Below are 20,421 nucleotides of genomic sequence, written 5' to 3' on the forward strand. Positions count from 1 at the left end.
CCTTGACAAATTATTATTTTGTCTTTTCTTTTAAGGAAGTGTCGTGGTGAATGAAGAGGGAAGCCTTTTCCTGAACTGGCCTGAACCCAGATTTCACTACCTCACCAACTTCACACAGACTGTTTCCTTGGAAACAGCCGCCCGCATGTGTCTGCATCATCTTCCAGAAACAAGACTATAAAAGAATGAAACTGTGAAAATATGGGCCATATTCTGTAGTGTGTGACAGGTTAGATTGTTTATCAGTAAGCTTATATATCTTTATTACCACACAGGGTTAAAGTCTAGACTGAATGATGAAACGAGAGGTCTTATGGTACTAAGTTTAAAAAAAAAAAAGTATTTATTCACATTAGGTATGTGCATAGGCTACACCATCACCAGTGTAGCCCAATTCTTGAAAGAATGACCCTTATGAGCATGTTCATTTTAGTGAATAAAAAACACACAGATGTAGTTTGATTCTCGAAAGGATGACTCTGACGAATCATTAATTTTAATGAATCAAAAAATACAGTGCCACCAATGTAGTCTGATTCTGGAAAGAATAGGGCTACGTCCTAAATCGCATAGTGTATACTTTCTTGAATAGGTACTTATTCTGAATAAGTTACTACTTCACGACTGCTAAAAAATTACATTCTAGTACGAATGCGTGTATGAATGTAATCCGGACGTACTACTATAGGCTATATTACACTTTTATGAGTACCGTGAATCTGACATACTTTTTTAATTATATATACATTATAGGCTGTTTTTCATCTACTATATAGTAGGTAAGTATGTGACTTCGGATGCAGCCTATGTGTTTGACTTGAAGCGGCGCTGCGCAGACCAATCGGCATATGACATCAAATTACCGCGGGAGCGATTTGAAAGCATACAGCGGCCTGCTCTCTCATCAATAGGCTTGTTCGAGATGCATCGGCGTGCGCAGACCGATCGGTGTATGACATCAAAGTACCGCGAGAACGTTTGGAGAGCATACAACTCCTTATGCTTTTGATTCACTCTCGCGGTACTTTGACGTCATACGCCGATCGGTCTAATCAGCGCCACTTCAAGTCAAACACACCTAACGACTCTCATGTATGGAAGCTTGTTTCCGCCACTGAATAAAAAAAAAAAAAAAACGTAATTGCGACTTTTTATCTCACACAATTCTTTCACAATTGCGAGATTTCTATTTTTTTTCTGAGAACTGTGTGATATGAACTTGTGAGAAAGAAAGTCAGAATTGTGAGATAAAAAGTCGCAATGTCTTTTTCCATGGCAAAACAAGCTAGCTTCCATACGCATGAGCTGGTTCATTTAAAGGGTTAGTTCACCCAAAAATGAAAATTCTGTCATTTATTACTTGCCCTCATGCCATTCTACACCCGTAAGACCTTTGTTAATCTTTGGAACACAAATTAAGATATTTTAGTTGAAATCCGATGGCTCCGTGAGGCCTCCATAGGGAGCAATAACCTTTCCTCTCTCAAGATCCATAAAGGTACTAAAAACATATTTAAATAGGTTCATGTGAGTACACTGGTTCAATATTAATATTATAAAGCGACGAGAATATTTTGGAGCGCCAAAAATAACAAAATAACGACTTATTTAGTGATGGCCAATTTCAAACAATGCTTCAGGAAGCATCGGAGCATTGTGAATCTGCTGATCGGAGCGCCAGAGTCACGTGATTTCAGCCGTTGGCAGTTTGACACGCGATCTGAATCATGATTCGACACACTGATTCACTGTGCTCCGATGCTTCATGAAGCAGTGTTTTGAAATCGGCCATCACTAAATAAGTCGTTATATTGTTTTTTTGGCGCTTCAAAAATATTCTCGTCGCTTTATAATATTTATATTGAACCACTGTACTCACATGAACTGATTTAAATATGTTTTTAGTACCTTTATGGATCCTAAGAGAGGAAGTGTCCATTGCTCCCTAAGGCCTCACGGAGCTATCGGATTTCAACTAAAATATCTTAATTTGTGTTCCGAAGATTAACGAAGGTCTTACGGGTGTGGAACGGCATGAGGGTAACGTAAGTAATAACTCACAGAATTTTCATTTTTGGGTGAACTAAACAAAACAAGTGAATCAAGTGAATTAAGTGAATCAACAAAATACTCTATATCATTTAGCCTATTTAAATAAATGTTAGCCTACCACTTTATTCGTTCGACTATTTTTATTTAATATGTTGAACCAAAATCATTGAGAAGAACCAGAATCGGTAGCAAAATCTATTTCCATCTTTCCTCAGAAAACATGCACAATAACTAGGCTACGTATTAGTTTTCATCCTCTGCCTGAGATTGCAACAATGATGCAAGAAGGAGGCACAGACAGTCATTTGATGCTCTTTCCTCGTTACCTGGTGGGCGAGAGCCAGTGACGTCACGTCCCCGTTACGCGCTGAGCTCGATCTCCTCCGCGCTGCATTCGGAGCAGCTCGTTTAATCAAGAGCATTAAACGCATCTAAACCACGCGAGCCCGACATCATCAACATCGGATCAAATAGAAAACTGAAGATGCTCCAATCCCTCGCCGGTAATTCGTGTGTGCGCCTGATACAGAGCAACAAATCCGCGTGGTATTTTCTGTTTCTGGTGCTCGGCTATATTCTGTATCTCATATTCGGTGCGGTGGTGTTCTCCTCGGTGGAGCTGCCGTATGAAGACGTCCTGCGCCAGGAGCTCAGAAAGATCAAACGACAGTTCCTCCAGGAGCACGAATGTCTGTCCGAGGAGCGGCTGGAGAGGTTTCTGTACAAAGCGCTTGAGGCCAGTAACTATGGGGTGTCTATTCTCAACAACGCATCGGCTAGCTGGAACTGGGACTTCACCTCGTCTTTGTTTTTTGCAAGCACTGTCTTATCAACCACAGGTGAGTCATTGAGCAATGCGGATAATGTCATAAACTTATATGACAGTGTGACATTGAATAACTAACGTGGCATAGCCCACTTGGTACTCTGAAGATCCGAAATAAATTAGCTTTTTAATGTCGCACCGTTTGATGGATATTTGCAATGACCTATTTATTTAAAGGCTTCAGCAAGGCATCAATAATAACAACACACAACACAGACATCTCATTTGTCTTTTTAGACTCTTTTTCAAGTTTAAAACACTACTGCTAATAATAGATAAGTTCTTCTTTTGTTTTTGTTTTTCTCCTTTTTCTTTGTTCCCTTCGAGTCTCGCATGTCATTTAACACCAGCCTTAACGCAGAAATGTTACCTTAGACAGGTATCCAATTCTCAAACGGACATGAAACAGACAACTTTATAGAAGAACTCTACAATTTGGTCTTATTCAGATTGTGGCCTCTATATGGGCCTGCATGCTCACATACAGAGAAGAGGAAGCTCAGACATGCAGATCACAACTTTTAGTTTCTGTTCTATTGAAGTGTACCCCTTAGTATTTCCCAGACAAAGCATTCAATGAAAACACAACCTCTTCTCTCAATATGAAACCTGCCATTCATAACAAGCCCCAGCGTGTACTGCTACATCCAATCCAGAAAAACATGAAAGGCAAGACAACCATATCTTCTTTAACCCTGTAAAGCCTGACATATGAAATAATGGTTCACAATAAGGTTCATTCATAACATGAGCTAACCGTGAACAATACATTTGTTACTGTATTTACTAATCTTCGTTAATGTTATTTAATGGAAATACAGTTGTTCATTGTTTGTTCATGTTTCTTCACAATGCATTAACTAATGTTAACAAGACTTTAATAATATATTAGTAAATGTTGAAATTAACATTAACAAAGATTAATAAATGCTGTAGAAGTGCAGTTCATCATTAGTTCATGTTAACTAATGAACCTTATTGTAAAGTGTTACTTAAATAATACTTTATTGAGTAAAATATGCAATTTAGTGCTGATGTTTTTATTTATATGGCTAAAAAGTAATGTGAATTTTTGATACTAGCTTCTAATGAAAATCAGTGAGATTTTATGCATAGCAAACTACATAAAATGCATATAAATATCAGTTACTACTCTATATCTCCAATCCAAATAATGTCTTAGTAAGATGATATTTACAATGCAATGATTGAGAGATGTACGAATAAACATTTCTCAAAAGCCTGAGGTTTCATTTTTGAAACTCACATTTAAACATGATTTTTCTTAAAAAAAAACTACTTTTCCCTCATTAACAGTTAGTAGTTGTTAAGTTTAGGTATTGGGTAGGATTAATAATGTAGAATAAAGTCAAGCAGAATAAGGCATTAATATGTGCTTTATAATTACTAATAAATAGCCAATATTCTAGTAATATGTATGCAAATAAGCAACTAGTTAAAAGACCCTAAAATAAAGTGTTACCGGATAATCAAATAAACCTAAGTTGCTTCAGTCCAGCAAATGTTTATCTTATTATTAAAAGTAATAATAGTATAAAAGTTATTCTTATGTTTACAATATCATTCAAGATTTCATAGCAAAAAGACACGTCTACCACGACCTGAAGGTGGACATTTTTAGAATTATACTGAAATTTACAATTTACTTACTATATGAAATACACTGCCCGACCAAAAAAAAAAAAGTCGCTGTTTGGATTCTAATAGGCAAATACTTAAGAATCTATGAATGGAACATTATTACAGTGATTATTATGTTTCTAGCATGTTATATATTTGGCAACGGTACTTTTAACCCTTAAAGATGGAGTGTGTAGCTTTTCATTTCTTAAACAACCATGTAGGAAGACACATGTCAAGATTCACCAGGGTTAAAATTGTGTGGGAATTGTTGGGGAAGTGTGCAATAGCTTATACAACCCCATTTCCAGAATAGTTGGAATTTTGTAAAATGCAATAAAATCAAGAATCTGTGATTTTCTTTATTTAAATGCCAAAAGTACAAAGAAAAGATTCCATTGTTTTCACTGACCAACTTAATTGTATTTTGTAAATATAAACCAATTTTGATATTGATGGCTGCAACACACTCCAAAAAAGTTGGGACAGAGGCATGTTTATATCACCTCTCCTTTTAGCTACACATTTTAATCGTTTGGGAATTGAGGATTGTTGCAGTTTTGCAAGTGGAATTTCTGCCCAGTCTCGTCTGATACAAGACAGCTGCTCAACAGTCCAACCCCATTTCCAGAAGATGTCCCAACATTTATGGAAATGTTGTTGTATGAGTAAAAGCGTTGTCATGATTTACCAGAGAAAAAAAGTTTACAACAGTCCTATCATTAACACTGACTTGCAATACCTAGTTCCCCTTTGCATTTCACACTGCACAAACAATATTTTCAAATCTTCTTTCTTCTTATCTAAAAAAGGAACTTTGAACAAGACAAATTAATAAGGCCATAGAAATGAATAGCCACAGTTTTTTAACCTGATTTGGCACAGGCAACACATAACAGACATCATGTTCCTCATTTTAGTGAACAAAAGAACTACAGTACTTTGGGTCTACTTTTATACTTAACTATTATCACTGCTAAAATGGCACAAACTACAAAAATTACTTTATTTTATTTACTTATTTTGAGAAAGCTGGTTATCACAATCTGGGCATGCTAAGGTGTTATGAGTGGTTGGTAGCAGCTTGCAAAGTAGTTGCTAAGATGTTCTGGGTGGTTGCTAGTAGGGTGTTTTGGGTGATAACTAGATGGTTAATTGCTGGTCCAAGTCAAAAGATGACACATTTCTGTTTAGCCAAAGTGAGCAGAGATGCCTCGTACTTGCGTGTGCAGTGCAGATATCTAAATGGAGCCCATCAATGATTGCAGACTATTTGTAACGTAGGCGGGACTCAGAGTAAGATCCACATGCGAAGCTTTATTAAATGTTGAGCGTGGTCGTACAGGCATGGTCAAACGGGGTAAACAGGAACATCAGAGACAGGCAGGATCGTAGTCAGAGAACAGGCAGTGGTCAAAAGGCAGGCAGCTATCAATCACAGGACAGGAGAACCAGACAGGGATCAGAAACAGGAACCAGAACAGACAGGATAAACAGGACAAACGCTTGGAAATGTTACACTGGGAAAACAAGACCTAGCAGTGAGGTGATGTGTGTAAGAGTCTTTTATTGTCCTGGTAATGAGCTGCAGCTGGGTGTGGTGATTAGTGATTAGTGTTAAGTGTGTGCAGGTGAGTGGCAGAGAGGATGATGGGAGATGTAGTCCGGGAACTGACAGGAACAGACGGTGATCATGACATAACGCCCCCCTCCCGGAAGGCGCGTCCTCGCGACGTGAAGGTACAGCTAGGGAGGGGGGGGGGGTGGGTGCATTGGAGATCTAGTAGCAGCCAGGAACGGGATCTCCAATGCAGCCCCTGGAACTCGGGCAGCCACGGTGGGTCAGGTGGCTCGGGCGGCCACGTCAGGTCAGGTGGCCTGGGCGGCCACGGTAGGTCGGGCGGTTCAGGCAACCACGGCAGGTCAGGCGGCTTAGGCAGCCACGGCAGGTCAGGCGGCTTGGGCAGCCACGGCAGGTCAGGCGGCTTGGGCAGCCACGGCAGGTCAGGCGGCTTGGGCAGCCACGGCAGGTCGGAGTCCATACATGGCCTTAGTGGCCTACAGTCCATTAATGGCCATGACAGCAGTGGTTGAGCAGGGTCCCCACCCACCAGCTCCCCACCCCTAGGTATACTGCCCCCCCCCCCAAAAAGTTCTTGGGGATTTCAGCGGGGCCCGTCACAGGTTCATGGGCAAGGAGTTCGGGTGGCGCCAGCAGGGCCAGGCGTGTGGGTGAAGCTGGCAGGGCAAGGCACCTGAGTGGCGCTGGCAGCGCAAGGCGTTTGAGCGGCGCCGGCAGGGCTGGAAGCTTGAGTGGCGCTGGCAGAGCGAGGAGCTCAGTAGATGCCGGTAGGGCGAGGAGCTCAGTAGATGCCGGTAGGGCGAGGAGCTCAGTAGATGCCGGTAGGGCGAGGAGCTCAGTAGATGCCGGTAGGGCGAGGAGCTCAGTAGATGCCGGTAGGGCGAGAAGCACAGGTGGCGCCGGCAGGGCAAGGAGCACAGGTGGCGCAGGCAGGGCAAGGAGCACAGGTGGCGCCGGCAGGGCAAGGAACAGGAACCAGAACAGACAGGATAAACAGGACAAACGCTTGGAAATGTTTTTTTTTTTTTTTTTTGCCTTTTAAAATGGCCTTGCCTTGTAAAATGTAAAAACTGAAATATCTTGGAAACAGTAGCCAATCAGTTGTTTTAATTGTCATAATCAAATTCAGTATATCAAAATACATGATACATTTTTCTTTGGTCATTTCCTTTTCAAAGTGGCATTTGTGTCCTTGCTTCCTTATTAATTGACTTTGCTCTGTAACGCAAATCCTTCCAGCAAGGTTGTATCAGAGGCCTGAGGCATTTAGAGAGACCCTGAAAACTAACCTGATTGTTGATGCCCATAATGTGAAATTTGTCCATTAGTTTGAGCTCTAGGGAGGCATCAAACTGCTGAGGGCAGAAATGAGAGCAATATCATCTGTTTATTTCAGGGATATGCTAACAGAAATGAAATTAAAGTGCTGGACTGAATGATTAATTCATTGATAATCCAGGATGGGACTTAATCTATGTGTTAATCTGTGTCTGGCAATGGCTGTGAGAAAGTATGGTTTTGTTTTCCGTGATAAGAACACTATGTGATCATCCATGTATAAGCTTGTCTCCTGAAGGAAACGTTTTCATGAAGTAAATGTGTAATTTCTATTTATAATTCACAGGATATGGTCACACTGCTCCTCTCTCTGATGGTGGGAAGGCTTTCTGCATCATTTACTCTGTAATTGGCATCCCTTTCACCCTCCTCTTCCTCACGGCTGTGGTGCAAAGGATCATGGTCTATAGCACATGGCGGCCCATTATGTACGTGCATACGCGTTGGGGTCTGTCGAAACCCCTGGTGGCCCTCGTTCATGCAACCCTGCTGGCCATCGTGGCTGTGTCCTGTTTCTTCCTCATCCCTGCCGCCATCTTCTCTGCCCTAGAAGAGAACTGGAACTTTCTGGAGTCCTTCTACTTCTGCTTTATCTCACTCTCCACTATCGGTCTAGGTGACTATGTGCCAGGAGAGGCCTTTAACCAGAAGTTTCGTGAGCTCTACAAACTGGGCATCACTGGTAGGTGTGGTTTCTATGTGCGTTGTTTTGTTTTATTTCGGCTTATATAGAATTCTTTAAGAAAGAATGGGATTTTACCAAGCAATTAATTTTTTGAAAATTCAGAAAATCATAACAATAGAGCTGCTTAATATTTTTTTTCACTCTACTTTACTATTTTTCATTGTAATACATTTTATGTCAATGCACAAAAGACAATAACATACAAAAAGAAAATACCATGATGCCAGTTACTCAATACAGTTCTTAATAATACCAAACATATATAAACTAATCACTCCATATCAGATAATCACTGCTCCACTCCAAAAAAACTAATAAAAGGGGACCACATTTCCAAATAAGATCTAATGCTCTTCCTTGCTACAGCAGCCATCCTTTCTAGTGCCTTATGTTCTAATAAAAAATGTAACCAGTGGTTAATATTTAATGACTGTTTAGTTTTCCAATTATGGAGAATAGCTTTTTTAGCTAAAATTAGAGCAACGTAAACTAATTTTACATAATGTGGTGCAACATCAGTCTCCGAAAACAATCCTAACAAACAGACTGAAGGAAATAATGGTATTTCAATCACAAGTGTAGTATAAAATTTGTCTATGAACAAAAAATCTGAACAGGAGTACAATAACATGTGTGGAGGTAACTATCTAGACTACCTAGATTACATTGGGCACAGATGGGTGAATTAGAAAAACCCATTTTATGTCTTCTATATTGTGTAATATGTACTCTGTGCAAAATCTTATATTGAATAAGTTTTAAGTTAGAATTAATGAAAGAGAAAATATTTTTACAAATTTGTGTCCACACATTAGGATCATGGGAAAAGGATATAGAGGCTATAAATCTCATTTTTCAGTTGATAGATACAACAAATTTAATAATAAAAGTATTAATTTATAGATAACATTTTTTTTTTTTTTTGAGGGTGAGAGCGTTTTGATCTGAGTAACAAATGCAGAAGTTTGAAGCATATTATAATTCATATTTACTTTTTTCCTAATTATATCTGTCACGATCATTACTGGGAGTGCCCTTGTCTGCCACCAGAGGGTACTCCAACCCTGACTGTTTACATCCTGGACTTTGGTTTTCACCCCACGAACTACATTACCCATAACTCACCTCCTGGTACTCATTATCCTTGTTTCATTGCACCCAGCTGTTTTGTGTTTGTTCAATTAGTGTCTGTCTATTTATACCTGGTTTGTCTCTGCTTTTGTCTTGGTGTCTTCATTCATGTTGCCTGAGTCCCTGTTTTGGTTTGCTTTTTGTTTTGTTCCTGTTATTATTTTGTTTGGACTGTCTACCTGGATGTTTTGACTATTGACTGGTTTATGGATTACGTTTCTGGATTTCCCCAATAAATACCTGCAATTGGACCTACCCTGTTTGTCTTCGTGTGTGCCGTGACAGAAGACACCATCATTTTAGGATCCAGCAGGATGGGGATTTGGATCACTCCTCCAGCCACGGTGAGGGAGCGGATGGCTCTTGTTCGGGCGGTGCTGGCTCTGCGACAGGAGGGGAGAGAGATAGGGTGTTTTGCCCAGTTTTTCTGGACATTTTCAAGAGGGCTGCGGTATAATGATGAGGCGTTAAAAGGGGTTTTTAATGTATGCCTTGATGACCCTCTGCCCCAGTGTGAGTTGGAGGGGCTCCAGACCCTGGATTTTTGGGGTTTTACCCGTTATCTCTCCCGCAGAAACCGTGGGCCAACTCATGCTCAGCCAGAGGCCGCTCTTGCCCGTGAGTCCGCCCCAGAGCCTGCTCTAGCCCGTGAGTTCGCTCCAGAGTCTACAGAGGAGGTGGGCACAGGTTCAGTGCTGCACTCACGTAAGAGGAGGAGGAGGAGGAGGAAGACTTCCGTCATCCCTCAAGGCCTGGAGGCCTTCCCGGAGTCCGCTCCAGTCAGTGAGTCCACTACAGAGCCCGCTCCAGTCAGTGAGTCCACTCCAGAGTCCGTTCCAGTCAGTGAGTCCACTCCAGAGTCCGTTCCAGTCAGTGAGTCCACTCCAGAGTCCGTTCCAGTCAGTGAGTCCACTCCAGAGCCCGCTCCAGTCAGTGAGTCCACTCCAGAGCCCGCTCCAGTCAGTGAGTCCACCCCAGAGCCCGCTCCAGTCAGTGAGTCCACTCCAGTCAGTGAGTCCACTCCAGAGCCCGCCTCAGTCAGTGAGTCCACTCCAGAGCCCGCCTCAGTCAGTGAGTCCACTCCAGAGTCCGTTCCACTCCAGAGCCCGCTCCAGTCAGTGAGTCCACCCCAGAGCCCGCTCCAGTCAGTGAGTCCACTCCAGTCAGTGAGTCCACTCCAGAGCCCGCCTCAGTCAGTGAGTCCACTCCAGAGCCCGCCTCAGTCAGTGAGTCCACTCCAGAGTCCGTTCCAGTCAGTGAGTCCACTCCAGAGCCCGCTCCAGTCAGTGAGTCCACCCCAGAGCCCGCTCCAGTTAGTGAGTCCACTCCAGTCAGTGAGTCCACTCCAGAGCCCGCTCCAGTTAGTGAGTCCACTCCAGTCAGTGAGTCCACTCCAGAATCCATTCCAGTCAGTGAGTCCACTCCAGAGCCCGCTCCAGTCAGTGAGTCCACCCCAGAGCCCGCTCCAGTCAGTGAGTCCACTCCAGAGCCCGCCTCAGTCAGTGAGTCCACTCCAGAGCCCGCCTCAGTCAGTGAGTCCACTCCAGAGTCCGTTCCAGTCAGTGAGTCCACTCCAGAGCCCGCTCCAGTCAGTGAGTCCACCCCAGAGCCCGCTCCAGTTAGTGAGTCCACTCCAGTCAGTGAGTCCACTCCAGAGCCCGCTCCAGTTAGTGAGTCCACTCCAGTCAGTGAGTCCACTCCAGAATCCATTCCAGTCAGTGAGTCCACTCCAGAGCCCGCTCCAGTCAGTGAGTCCACCCCAGAGCCCGCTCCAGTCAGTGAGTCCACCCCAGAGCCCGCTCCAGTCAGTGAGTCCACCCCAGAGCCCGCTCCAGTCAGTGAGTCCACCCCAGAGCCCGCTCCAGTCAGTGAGTCCACCCCAGAGCCCGCTCCAGTCAGTGAGTCCACCCCAGAGCCCGCTCCAGTCAGTGAGTCCACCCCAGAGCCCGCTCCAGTCAGTGAGTCCACCCCAGAGCCCGCTCCAGTCAGTGAGTCCACCCCAGAGGCCGCTCCAGTCAGTGAGTCCACCCCAGAGGCCGCTCCAGTCAGTGAGTCCACCCCAGAGGCCGCTCCAGTCAGTGAGTCCACCCCAGAGGCCGCTCCAGTCAGTGAGTCCACCCCAGAGGCCGCTCCAGTCAGTGAGTCCACCCCAGAGGCCGCTCCAGTCAGTGAGTCCACCCCAGAGGCCGCTCCAGTCAGTGAGTCCACCCCAGAGGCCGCTCCAGTCAGTGAGTCCACCCCAGAGGCCGCTCCAGTCAGTGAGTCCACCCCAGAGGCCGCTCCAGTCAGTGAGTCCACCCCAGAGGCCGCTCCAGTCAGTGAGTCCACCCCAGAGGCCGCTCCAGTCAGTGAGTCCACCCCAGAGCCCGCTCCAGTTAGTGAGTCCACTCCAGAGTCCGCTCCAGTCAGTGAGTCCACTCCAGAGCTCGTTCCAGTCAGTGAGTCCACTCCAGAGCTCGTTCCAGTCAGTGAGTCCGCTCCAGAGCTCGTTCCAGTCAGTGAGTCCGCTCCAGTCAGTGAGTCCACTCCAGAGTCCGCTCCAGTCAGTGAGTCCACCCCAGAGCCCGCTCCAGTCAGTGAGTCCACCCCAGAGCCCGCTCCAGTCAGTGAGTCCACCCCAGAGGCCGCTCCAGTCAGTGAGTCCACCCCAGAGGCCGCTCCAGTCAGTGAGTCCACCCCAGAGGCCGCTCCAGTCAGTGAGTCCACCCCAGAGGCCGCTCCAGTCAGTGAGTCCACCCCAGAGGCCGCTCCAGTCAGTGAGTCCACCCCAGAGGCCGCTCCAGTCAGTGAGTCCACCCCAGAGGCCGCTCCAGTCAGTGAGTCCACCCCAGAGGCCGCTCCAGTCAGTGAGTCCACCCCAGAGGCCGCTCCAGTCAGTGAGTCCACTCCAGAGTCCGCTCCAGTCAGTGAGTCCACTCCAGAGCTCGTTCCAGTCAGTGAGTCCACTCCAGAGCTCGTTCCAGTCAGTGAGTCCACTCCAGAGCTCGTTCCAGTCAGTGAGTCCGCTCCAGTCAGTGAGTCCACTCCAGAGTCCGCTCCAGTCAGTGAGTCCACTCCAGAGCCCGCTCCAGTCAGTGAGTCCACTCCAGAGTCCGCTCCAGTCAGTGAGTCCACTCCAGAGCTCGTTCCAGTTAGTGAGTCCACTCCAGTCAGTGAGTCCACTCCAGAGCCCGCTCCAGTCAGTGAGTCCACTCCAGAGCCCGCTCCAGTCAGTGAGTCCACTCCAGAGCCCGCTCCAGTCAGTGAGTCCACCCCAGAGCCCGCTCCAGTCAGTGAGTCCACTCCAGAGCCCGCTCCAGTCAGTGAGTCCACTCCAGAGCCCGCTCCAGTCAGTGAGTCCGCTCCAGTCAGTGAGCCCGCTCCAGTCAGTGAGTCCGCTCCAGTCAGTGAGCCCGCTCCAGTCAGTGAGCCCGCTCCAGTCAGTGAGCCCGCTCCAGTCAGTGAGCCCGCTCCAGTCAGTGAGCCCGCTCCAGTCAGTGAGCCCGCTCCAGTCAGTGAGCCCGCTCCAGTCAGTGAGCCCGCTCCAGTCAGTGAGCCCGCTCCAGTCAGTGAGCCCGCTCCAGTCAGTGAGCCCGCTCCAGTCAGTGAGTCCACTCCAGAGTCCGCTCCAGTCAGTGAGTCCACTCCAGAGCTCGCTCCAGTTAGTGAGTCCACTCCAGTCAGTGAGTCCACTCCAGAGCCCGCTCCAGTCAGTGAGTCCACTCCAGAGCCCGCTCCAGTCAGTGAGTCCACTCCAGAGCCCGCTCCAGTCAGTGAGTCCACTCCAGAGCCCGCTCCAGTCAGTGAGTCCACCCCAGAGCCCGCTCCAGTCAGTGAGTCCACCCCAGAGCCCGCTCCAGTCAGTGAGTCCACTCCAGAGCCCGCTCCAGTCAGTGAGCCCGCTCCAGTCAGTGAGCCCGCTCCAGTCAGTGAGCCCGCTCCAGTCAGTGAGCCCGCTCCAGTCAGTGAGCCCGCTCCAGTCAGTGAGCCCGCTCCAGTCAGTGAGCCCGCTCCAGTCAGTGAGCCCGCTCCAGTCAGTGAGCCCGCTCCAGTCAGTGAGCCCGCTCCAGTCAGTGAGCCCGCTCCAGTCAGTGAGCCCGCTCCAGTCAGTGAGCCCGCTCCAGTCAGTGAGCCCGCTCCAGTCAGTGAGCCCGCTCCAGTCAGTGAGCCCGCTCCAGTCAGTGAGCCCGCTCCAGTCAGTGAGCCCGCTCCAGTCAGTGAGCCCGCTCCAGTCAGTGAGCCCGCTCCAGTCAGTGAGCCCGCTCCAGTCAGTGAGCCCGCTCCAGTCAGTGAGCCCGCTCCAGTCAGTGAGCCCGCTCCAGTCAGTGAGCCCGGTCCACCTCCCTCCTGAGTGTTTGTGTTTTTGTTTTTATGTGTCTGGTGGAGCGTCTGGTAGCCGCTCCTTTGAGCGGAGGTAATGTCACGATCATCTGCTCCAGTCAGTGAGTCCGCTCCAGTCAGTGAGTCCGCTCTAGTCAGTGAGTCCGCTCCAGCCAGTGAGTCTACTACAGAGTCCTCTCCAGCCAGTGAGTCCGCTCCAGTACGGCATGCTCTCCCTATCAGTCCGGTGATGGCCAAGAGGGCTGTCCTCACGTTCTATGTTTTGGCGGTCTTGCGTGCCTGGTGGATGCTCTCGCCGTCCCAGAGCAGCAGGATCTTCTGTCCTGCCGCCGCTGCCCAGGCCGTCTGAACCGCTGGAATCTGCCTGGTCAGTTCCTCCAGCGCCACCCTGGCAATCAGCCAGGATTCCAGACCCACTGGGACCAGCCTGCTCAGTTCCTCCAGCGCCACCCTGGCACTCAGCCAGGATTCCAGACCCGCTGGAACCAGCCTGGTCAGTTCCTCCAGTACCACCCTGGCTTTCAGTGGGGCGCCCTGGATCTGGCCCGCCATCCCTCCCCCTGATCCTCCTCCGGTCCACCTCCCTCCTGAGTGTTTGTGTTTTTGTTTTTATGTGTCTGGTGGAGCGTCTGGTAGCCGCTCCTTTGAGCGGAGGTAATGTCACGATCATTACTGGGAGTGCCCTTGTCTGCCACCAGAGGGTACTCCAACCCTGACTGTTTACATCCTGGACTTTGGTTTTCACCCCACGAACTACATTACCCATAACTCACCTCCTGGTACTCATTATCCTTGTTTCATTGCACCCAGCTGTTTTGTGTTTGTTCAATTAGTGTCTGTCTATTTATACCTGGTTTGTCTCTGCTTTTGTCATGGTGTCTTCATTCATGTTGCCTGAGTCCCTGTTTTGGTTTGCTTTTTGTTTTGTTCCTGTTATTATTTTGTTTGGACTGTCTACCTGGATGTTTTGACTATTGACTGGTTTATGGATTACGTTTCTGGATTTCCCCAATAAATACCCGCAATTGGACCTACCCTGTTTGTCTTTGTGTGTGCCGTGACAATATCCTTTATATGTAAATAATGAATAAATTCCCCTTCAGGAATAGCATATTTGGATGTTAAATCTTTAAAGGAAACTTATTATCAGAAAATAGATGATGAAGGTGAGTTATACCATGTTGATTCCTTCAACAGTTTTTTTTTTTTTGTTAAAAAAAAAAAATCAGGATTATGCCAAATTGGAGTATATGTACAAAGATCCATTGTAGATTTATTTATTTTTTAAATATTCCACCAAGTTGTTAGAGTTGAAGAAATTAATTTACTTTTAAAACAATTGTTTTTTTAATCGATGTTCCATAAAAGGTAAATCACTTAATTTAATATTATTACAATCGTATTGTTCCAAATCAGTCCATGCATCTTAATTTGAATTAATATGCATCCACTTAGTAAGGAAATGTAACTGATTTGCCAAATAATTCATACAAAAACTGGAGCATCAAAGTCCCCCTGTAACTTATTTTTTTGCAAAGTAGATAGACAGATTCTAACTTTCTTGTTTTTCCAATAAAAATAAAGATATAATTGAATTAGTGATTGAAACAATTTAGAAGGTGGCTCAAATGGAATCATTGAAAGTAAGTAATTAATCTGAGAGAGGATTTTCATTTTGGCAGTTGCTATTCGCCCTATTCAGGAAAGAAGCAAAGTATTCCAACGTTTTAAATCATTACTAATTTTTGTTAATATCGGAGATTAACAATTTCTGAAAGTTTTAGAGAAATAATTATGCCCAAGTGTTTAATATTACCTCTAACATTTAACGAGAATAAGGGCTGGAATTCAGGAATTCACTGTTACTGGAAGTATTGTTGTTTTTGTCCAATTTATAGTATAATCAGAAATCTGAGAATACAATGATATAATCTTAAAAAGTTATGTTAAAGAATTAGATAGATCTTCGAGATACACACTCAAAAAATAACTCTTTGAACGAACATAAAAAAATCATGGAAAGAATTTCCACATGATTAAGTTGCTTTATTTCAGCATTATGCAATTCTGTTATTCCAATTTAATGTACTTACGTTGGGTCAACTTAATTTATTAAGGTTGAGTCAACTTATTTACTATGGTTGGGCACAGCTTAATTTAATAGTGTCAGCCCAACTAATTTACAATGTTTTGGACCAACTCATTTACTTAAGTTGATCCAATCTATGCCATTTAAGTTAGCCTAACAAAAGTGCTTAATGCTGAAAGAAAGCCATTTAATAACGCGGAAATCCTTTCCATGATTTAATTACATTAATTCAAAGGATAGCTTTTGAGTGTTAATAAATTAAAACCTTTTTACCTTATCAGTATATCATCTGCATATCAACCGTATTTCATCTGCATAAAAATTGATTTTATGTTCCATGTTTCCTTAGATATATCTTGTTTATTTGCATTTTGGCAAACTGCTGCTGCCAAAGGCTCAATGAAAGCAGCAAATAACAAAGGAGATAGAGGACATCCTTGTCTGGTACCTCTTTGTAATGAAAAACTATGTGATAAGATTCCATTAGTTTTATGCGTATTTGAATGCATCTCCTAATAGTCATTTGGTATTTAAACTTGAAGTGTGTCTGAATTTTTGTCAGAATGCAGAAGATAGAGGACTTGACCTTGACTGAAAGCCGTGAATATTTATTTCTAAGCGTGTATTAAAAAACTCTGAAAGGTCTGAGATATGCTAAATATGCTTAAATATTTTAATTGTAGTTTTTGGTTTCTAAAATGTTGTTAACATTGTGGTCCAGTTTACAGGCCTTTATATTTACTCAAGCCTTTTTTTCCTCATAGTGACGTATTTTATTGAGTAAACACTAGTTGAGTCACTTCTTCTCATTAGGGAAACTCTGCACAATATGTAAGTAAAAATACTCCACTGACTTCCTTTTGTATATCTAAACATCTTCATATGTAAGGCTGGCCTGCTGTCATAGGAACAGATAGAAGATAAAAAGGAAGTGCATATGATTCGAGGTTACAAATCGTTCTTTCACTGCTGCTCTACTGCTCCATCTAGTGTTTGTATTACTTATGAAGCGGTACAAGTCTCATTTTTAAAAATGTTGCATGAAAATGCCACATGGCTTGTGTACATGTGTGGGTTTACTTGATGCAGATGGTCCCGTCTTTCTTTTCTGTATGTGGGGGACGGTGAGAAAGGTCCACATTTGCTGTCGTAGCGTAATTGTGGAGGATATGCCATTTGTGAGGCCCACACATCCTGAGTTGGCATTTGATTTCTGTTGGATTTGTTACTTTTGTCTTGATGTTAAGATGAAAGAAAAGATGTAGACTAAAAGCATTTTATTAAGTAGCATATACTCACCTTTCCTTTCATTTTAACACAACACAATTTGCAACCTATTTTATTATTTTTTTGTGTTGTAGAACATGATTTAACTTTATCCATCAAAAATCAGATTGTAAAATTGGGCATTATATGCCATACTTAAGCCAAGTGGTTGGAAGGGGTGTAGTAACTTTTTTTTTTTCTTTGTTAAAGAGTATTTTAGCAATTTATTGCCCTTTGATAAAGAATTATTAATATCAGATGTTGCAGTGTCCATTTGTAACATTTTGCCAGACTGGATAAAACTCCTTTCAAGGCTACAATGAAGCAAGAAACACACACAGACATGTAGAGCCGACAGAGAAATGTTTGATATGTAAAAACACCCTTTAACTCAAAAGTTAGCATAAACACAGTGAAAAGTTTACATTCCATCATCTCTCCATCTCTCTCTTCCCTTTGTGTCCCACAGTGTATCTCCTCCTCGGTTTGATTGCCATGCTAGTGGTGTTGGAGACCTTCTGTGAGCTGCAGCAGTTGAAGCAGCTGAGGAAGATGTTCTATCTGAAGAAGGAGAAGCCCCAGGACCGCCTGGCTATCATGGAACATGACCACCTGGCTTTTACCTCCATGTCAGACGGTACCGTCACCTCGCCCCAGGAGGACAAAACAGAGCCCTTTGTGGACTTCCCTGTCCTAACCTCTCCGGGAGGTGATGACCCTATGATCAAATAGATGTTTTAGCTTCCGTCAACATAACCTTCAATTGAGGAAGACGTCTTTAGCCGAGGGGTCCCGCAAGTGACTGGTTGGCTACAGAATTGTGAAATTTACTTGAATATATCACTTGAGATTCTGCGTATTTAACAGCCGTCTACAAAACAATGCAAATCTGGCTTCCCATTTCTTGACATGATGAAATCGTTCAGTGTGCTTATTGGCTGAATATCTGAAAATGATCATAAGCACACTTAGGCCTACTCTATAAAAAACCTGGGAACTAGATTAAAAAGCATACACAATTGCACACTAAAATCTAGTATGTACTTGCCGATTGAGATTGTCGAAATGGTAGAACCGCGACAGCATTTGTGGTATAATGTTGATTACCACAAAAATTAATTTCCACTTATATCTCTTTTTAAAGAATGCAAAGTAAAAATGTGGGTTTTAGTGAGGTACTTACAATGGATGTGAAATTTGTAAACACTAAAATACTAATTTTAATAGTATAAAACTATTGTATACTAGTTTAAATAGTCAATGTTTTATAGTATATACAATATACTATCATTGTATGGACAAAAAAAAAACAATGGAAGTCAATGGGACTCTGGTTATCAACATTCTTCAAAATGATGAGTACATGATGGCAGAATTTTCATTTTTGTCTGGACTATCCCTTTAAATCCTTAAAAAATTGGACCCATTTAGTTTGTAATTTTAAGACACTTACTGTAATCTTTCTTTTTTTTCTTCTTTTGAAAACATGGAACAATTTTTTTTTGCAGACTGTATTGCACCCAGAATATTCTTTTAAAGTCCAAATTTTTCAAAAATAGACTCTAAATCATAAAACACTCCTGCCCTGATCTAGACCTCGAATAAAGACCACTATCTTCTCAGATCTCCATAAATATGTTGTGAGCGCTCGCTTATATGTAGTGTTGGAGACCTGTCATCAAACATAGTAGTTGCAAATCATCTGTTAAGTTTTATTTCAGACTCATGTGATCTACCTTGTGAGTTTGCTAACAGTAAGATTTAAATTTTAAGATTTCAAGTAAGATTAAAATGATATTTTCTACGAGTGGCTAATGAAAATATTCTAGCAATTTCATGAAGCTGTATTGCTCTAATGCATTAAAATGTTAAGACTAAGATGCAATATAATGCAGCATATACTGTAGCATAAGTCAGTGTAGAAGTGCAAAAAAGTGTTAGTCTGCTTAAGGGGGGGTCATTACACGTTTTAGAAGACGTGAGAAAAATGTAACATTTATCTTAAAGGAGAATTTAAAGGTGTTTTAAAGGGAAAAAAACATGCCATACTGTATAATTTTCTTGTTACAGTGTAGAAAGTGATATTTTACCTTGGTCTCAATATTAAGACGCTTGACAGAGCAAGTCAATGTCAGTTTACATGGATTTTTTGAATCCAAGGTCGAAATAATGGCTGGTTCCATGTGTCTTTGTCCGGAGCTACTGAGATCCAGCACAATGTCGTTACAAAAAAATAGCTGATGAAAATCTATGATTTCTGAATTTTGGTTTAGTATTATTGACTAATTGACTGTATAACACTTAGATCATCCAGATCTTTAACTGTGTGCATTCAAAACAATTTTGTGGCTATTTAATAAACATAAAAGAATGAATTATATTTTTGAAACATGCTTGAAGTGAGGTTTACAATAGAATGCTTGTGTTTGTATTATGAGAATGACTGTTGTAGGCATAGATCGATGACTACTGTTTAAGGTCCCATTGGAAGATCACACTGTACAGCTGATGTATTTTCACTATCACCGCAGTAGAATGTCATGACATTTTTATCACAATAGAATAAAAGCTGAATGTTTTAAGGACTCATTTTAACAGCTGTTTTGTCTGCCTGTAGGGATTATTTACAGATAGTTCGGGTTTTATATTAATAAACATGCTGAATCCGAGCTCAGGCCATGGGAACTTGAATGTGCTGATGTGACATATTTATTGTGTGAAAAATGAAATGCTTTGTGATGTCACTGCTGGATTCTTTGTGCTTATTTGCCCTTAGTGTTTTGCAGCACGAGTCTCAGTAATGATCAGCTACAGTGTCTTAACATTGTATCAGTGCAGCACAAAATCATGTATGTATTAGTTATTGATATTTTTTGTGTGTGCGTGTATCAGTACACAGGGGCATATTGTCTTCATAATTGATCTGTTTAAGATGTGTGTGAAAGATTGGTGAATAAATGTCATTTCCATAGATAAAAATCCTGACTGGATTAATAGCCTTGCAAACATTTAAAAAAAAAAAAAAAAAAGGGACAAGTGATCAACATTACCAATTCTTTTAAATGTTCTAAATGCCCAGAAAAGGAGAATATATATACAGGTGATGGTCATATAATTAGAATATCATCAAAAAGTTGATTTATTTCACTAATTCCATTCAAAAAATGAAACTTGTATATTATATTCATTCATTACACACAGGCTGATACATTTCAAATGTTTATTTCTTTTAATTTTGATGATCATAACTGACAACTAAGAAAAATTAAGAATATTACTTAAGACCAATACAAAGAAAGGATTTTTAGAAATCTTGGCCAACTGAAAAGTATGAACATGAAAAGTATGAGTATGTACAGCACTCAGTACTTAGCTGGGGCTCCTTTTGCCTGAATTACTGCAGCAATGCGGCGTGGCATGGAGTCGATCAGTCTGTGGCACTGCTCAGGTGTTATGAGAGCCCAGGTTGCTCTGATAGTGGCCTTCAGCTC

The 20,421-nt window shown here is 43.2% G+C and overlaps 1 protein-coding gene across 1 annotated transcript; it reads left to right on the forward strand.

The window, feature by feature from the left end:
* Nucleotides 1-2,025: 2,025 nt before the first annotated feature.
* On the forward strand, nucleotides 2,026-19,893 carry kcnk1b (potassium channel, subfamily K, member 1b). The gene is made up of 3 exons (XM_067386616.1): nucleotides 2,026-2,891; nucleotides 7,726-8,121; nucleotides 17,400-19,893. The coding sequence occupies exons 1-3, from the start codon at nucleotides 2,537-2,539 to the stop codon at nucleotides 17,660-17,662; spliced, it is 1,014 nt and encodes a 337-aa protein (XP_067242717.1). The 5' UTR covers nucleotides 2,026-2,536; the 3' UTR covers nucleotides 17,663-19,893.
* The last annotated feature ends 528 nt before the right edge of the window (nucleotides 19,894-20,421 follow it).

The sequence above is a fragment of the Chanodichthys erythropterus genome, chromosome 5 (genome assembly GCF_024489055.1).
Source record: "Chanodichthys erythropterus isolate Z2021 chromosome 5, ASM2448905v1, whole genome shotgun sequence".
Taxonomy (NCBI): domain Eukaryota; kingdom Metazoa; phylum Chordata; class Actinopteri; order Cypriniformes; family Xenocyprididae; genus Chanodichthys; species Chanodichthys erythropterus.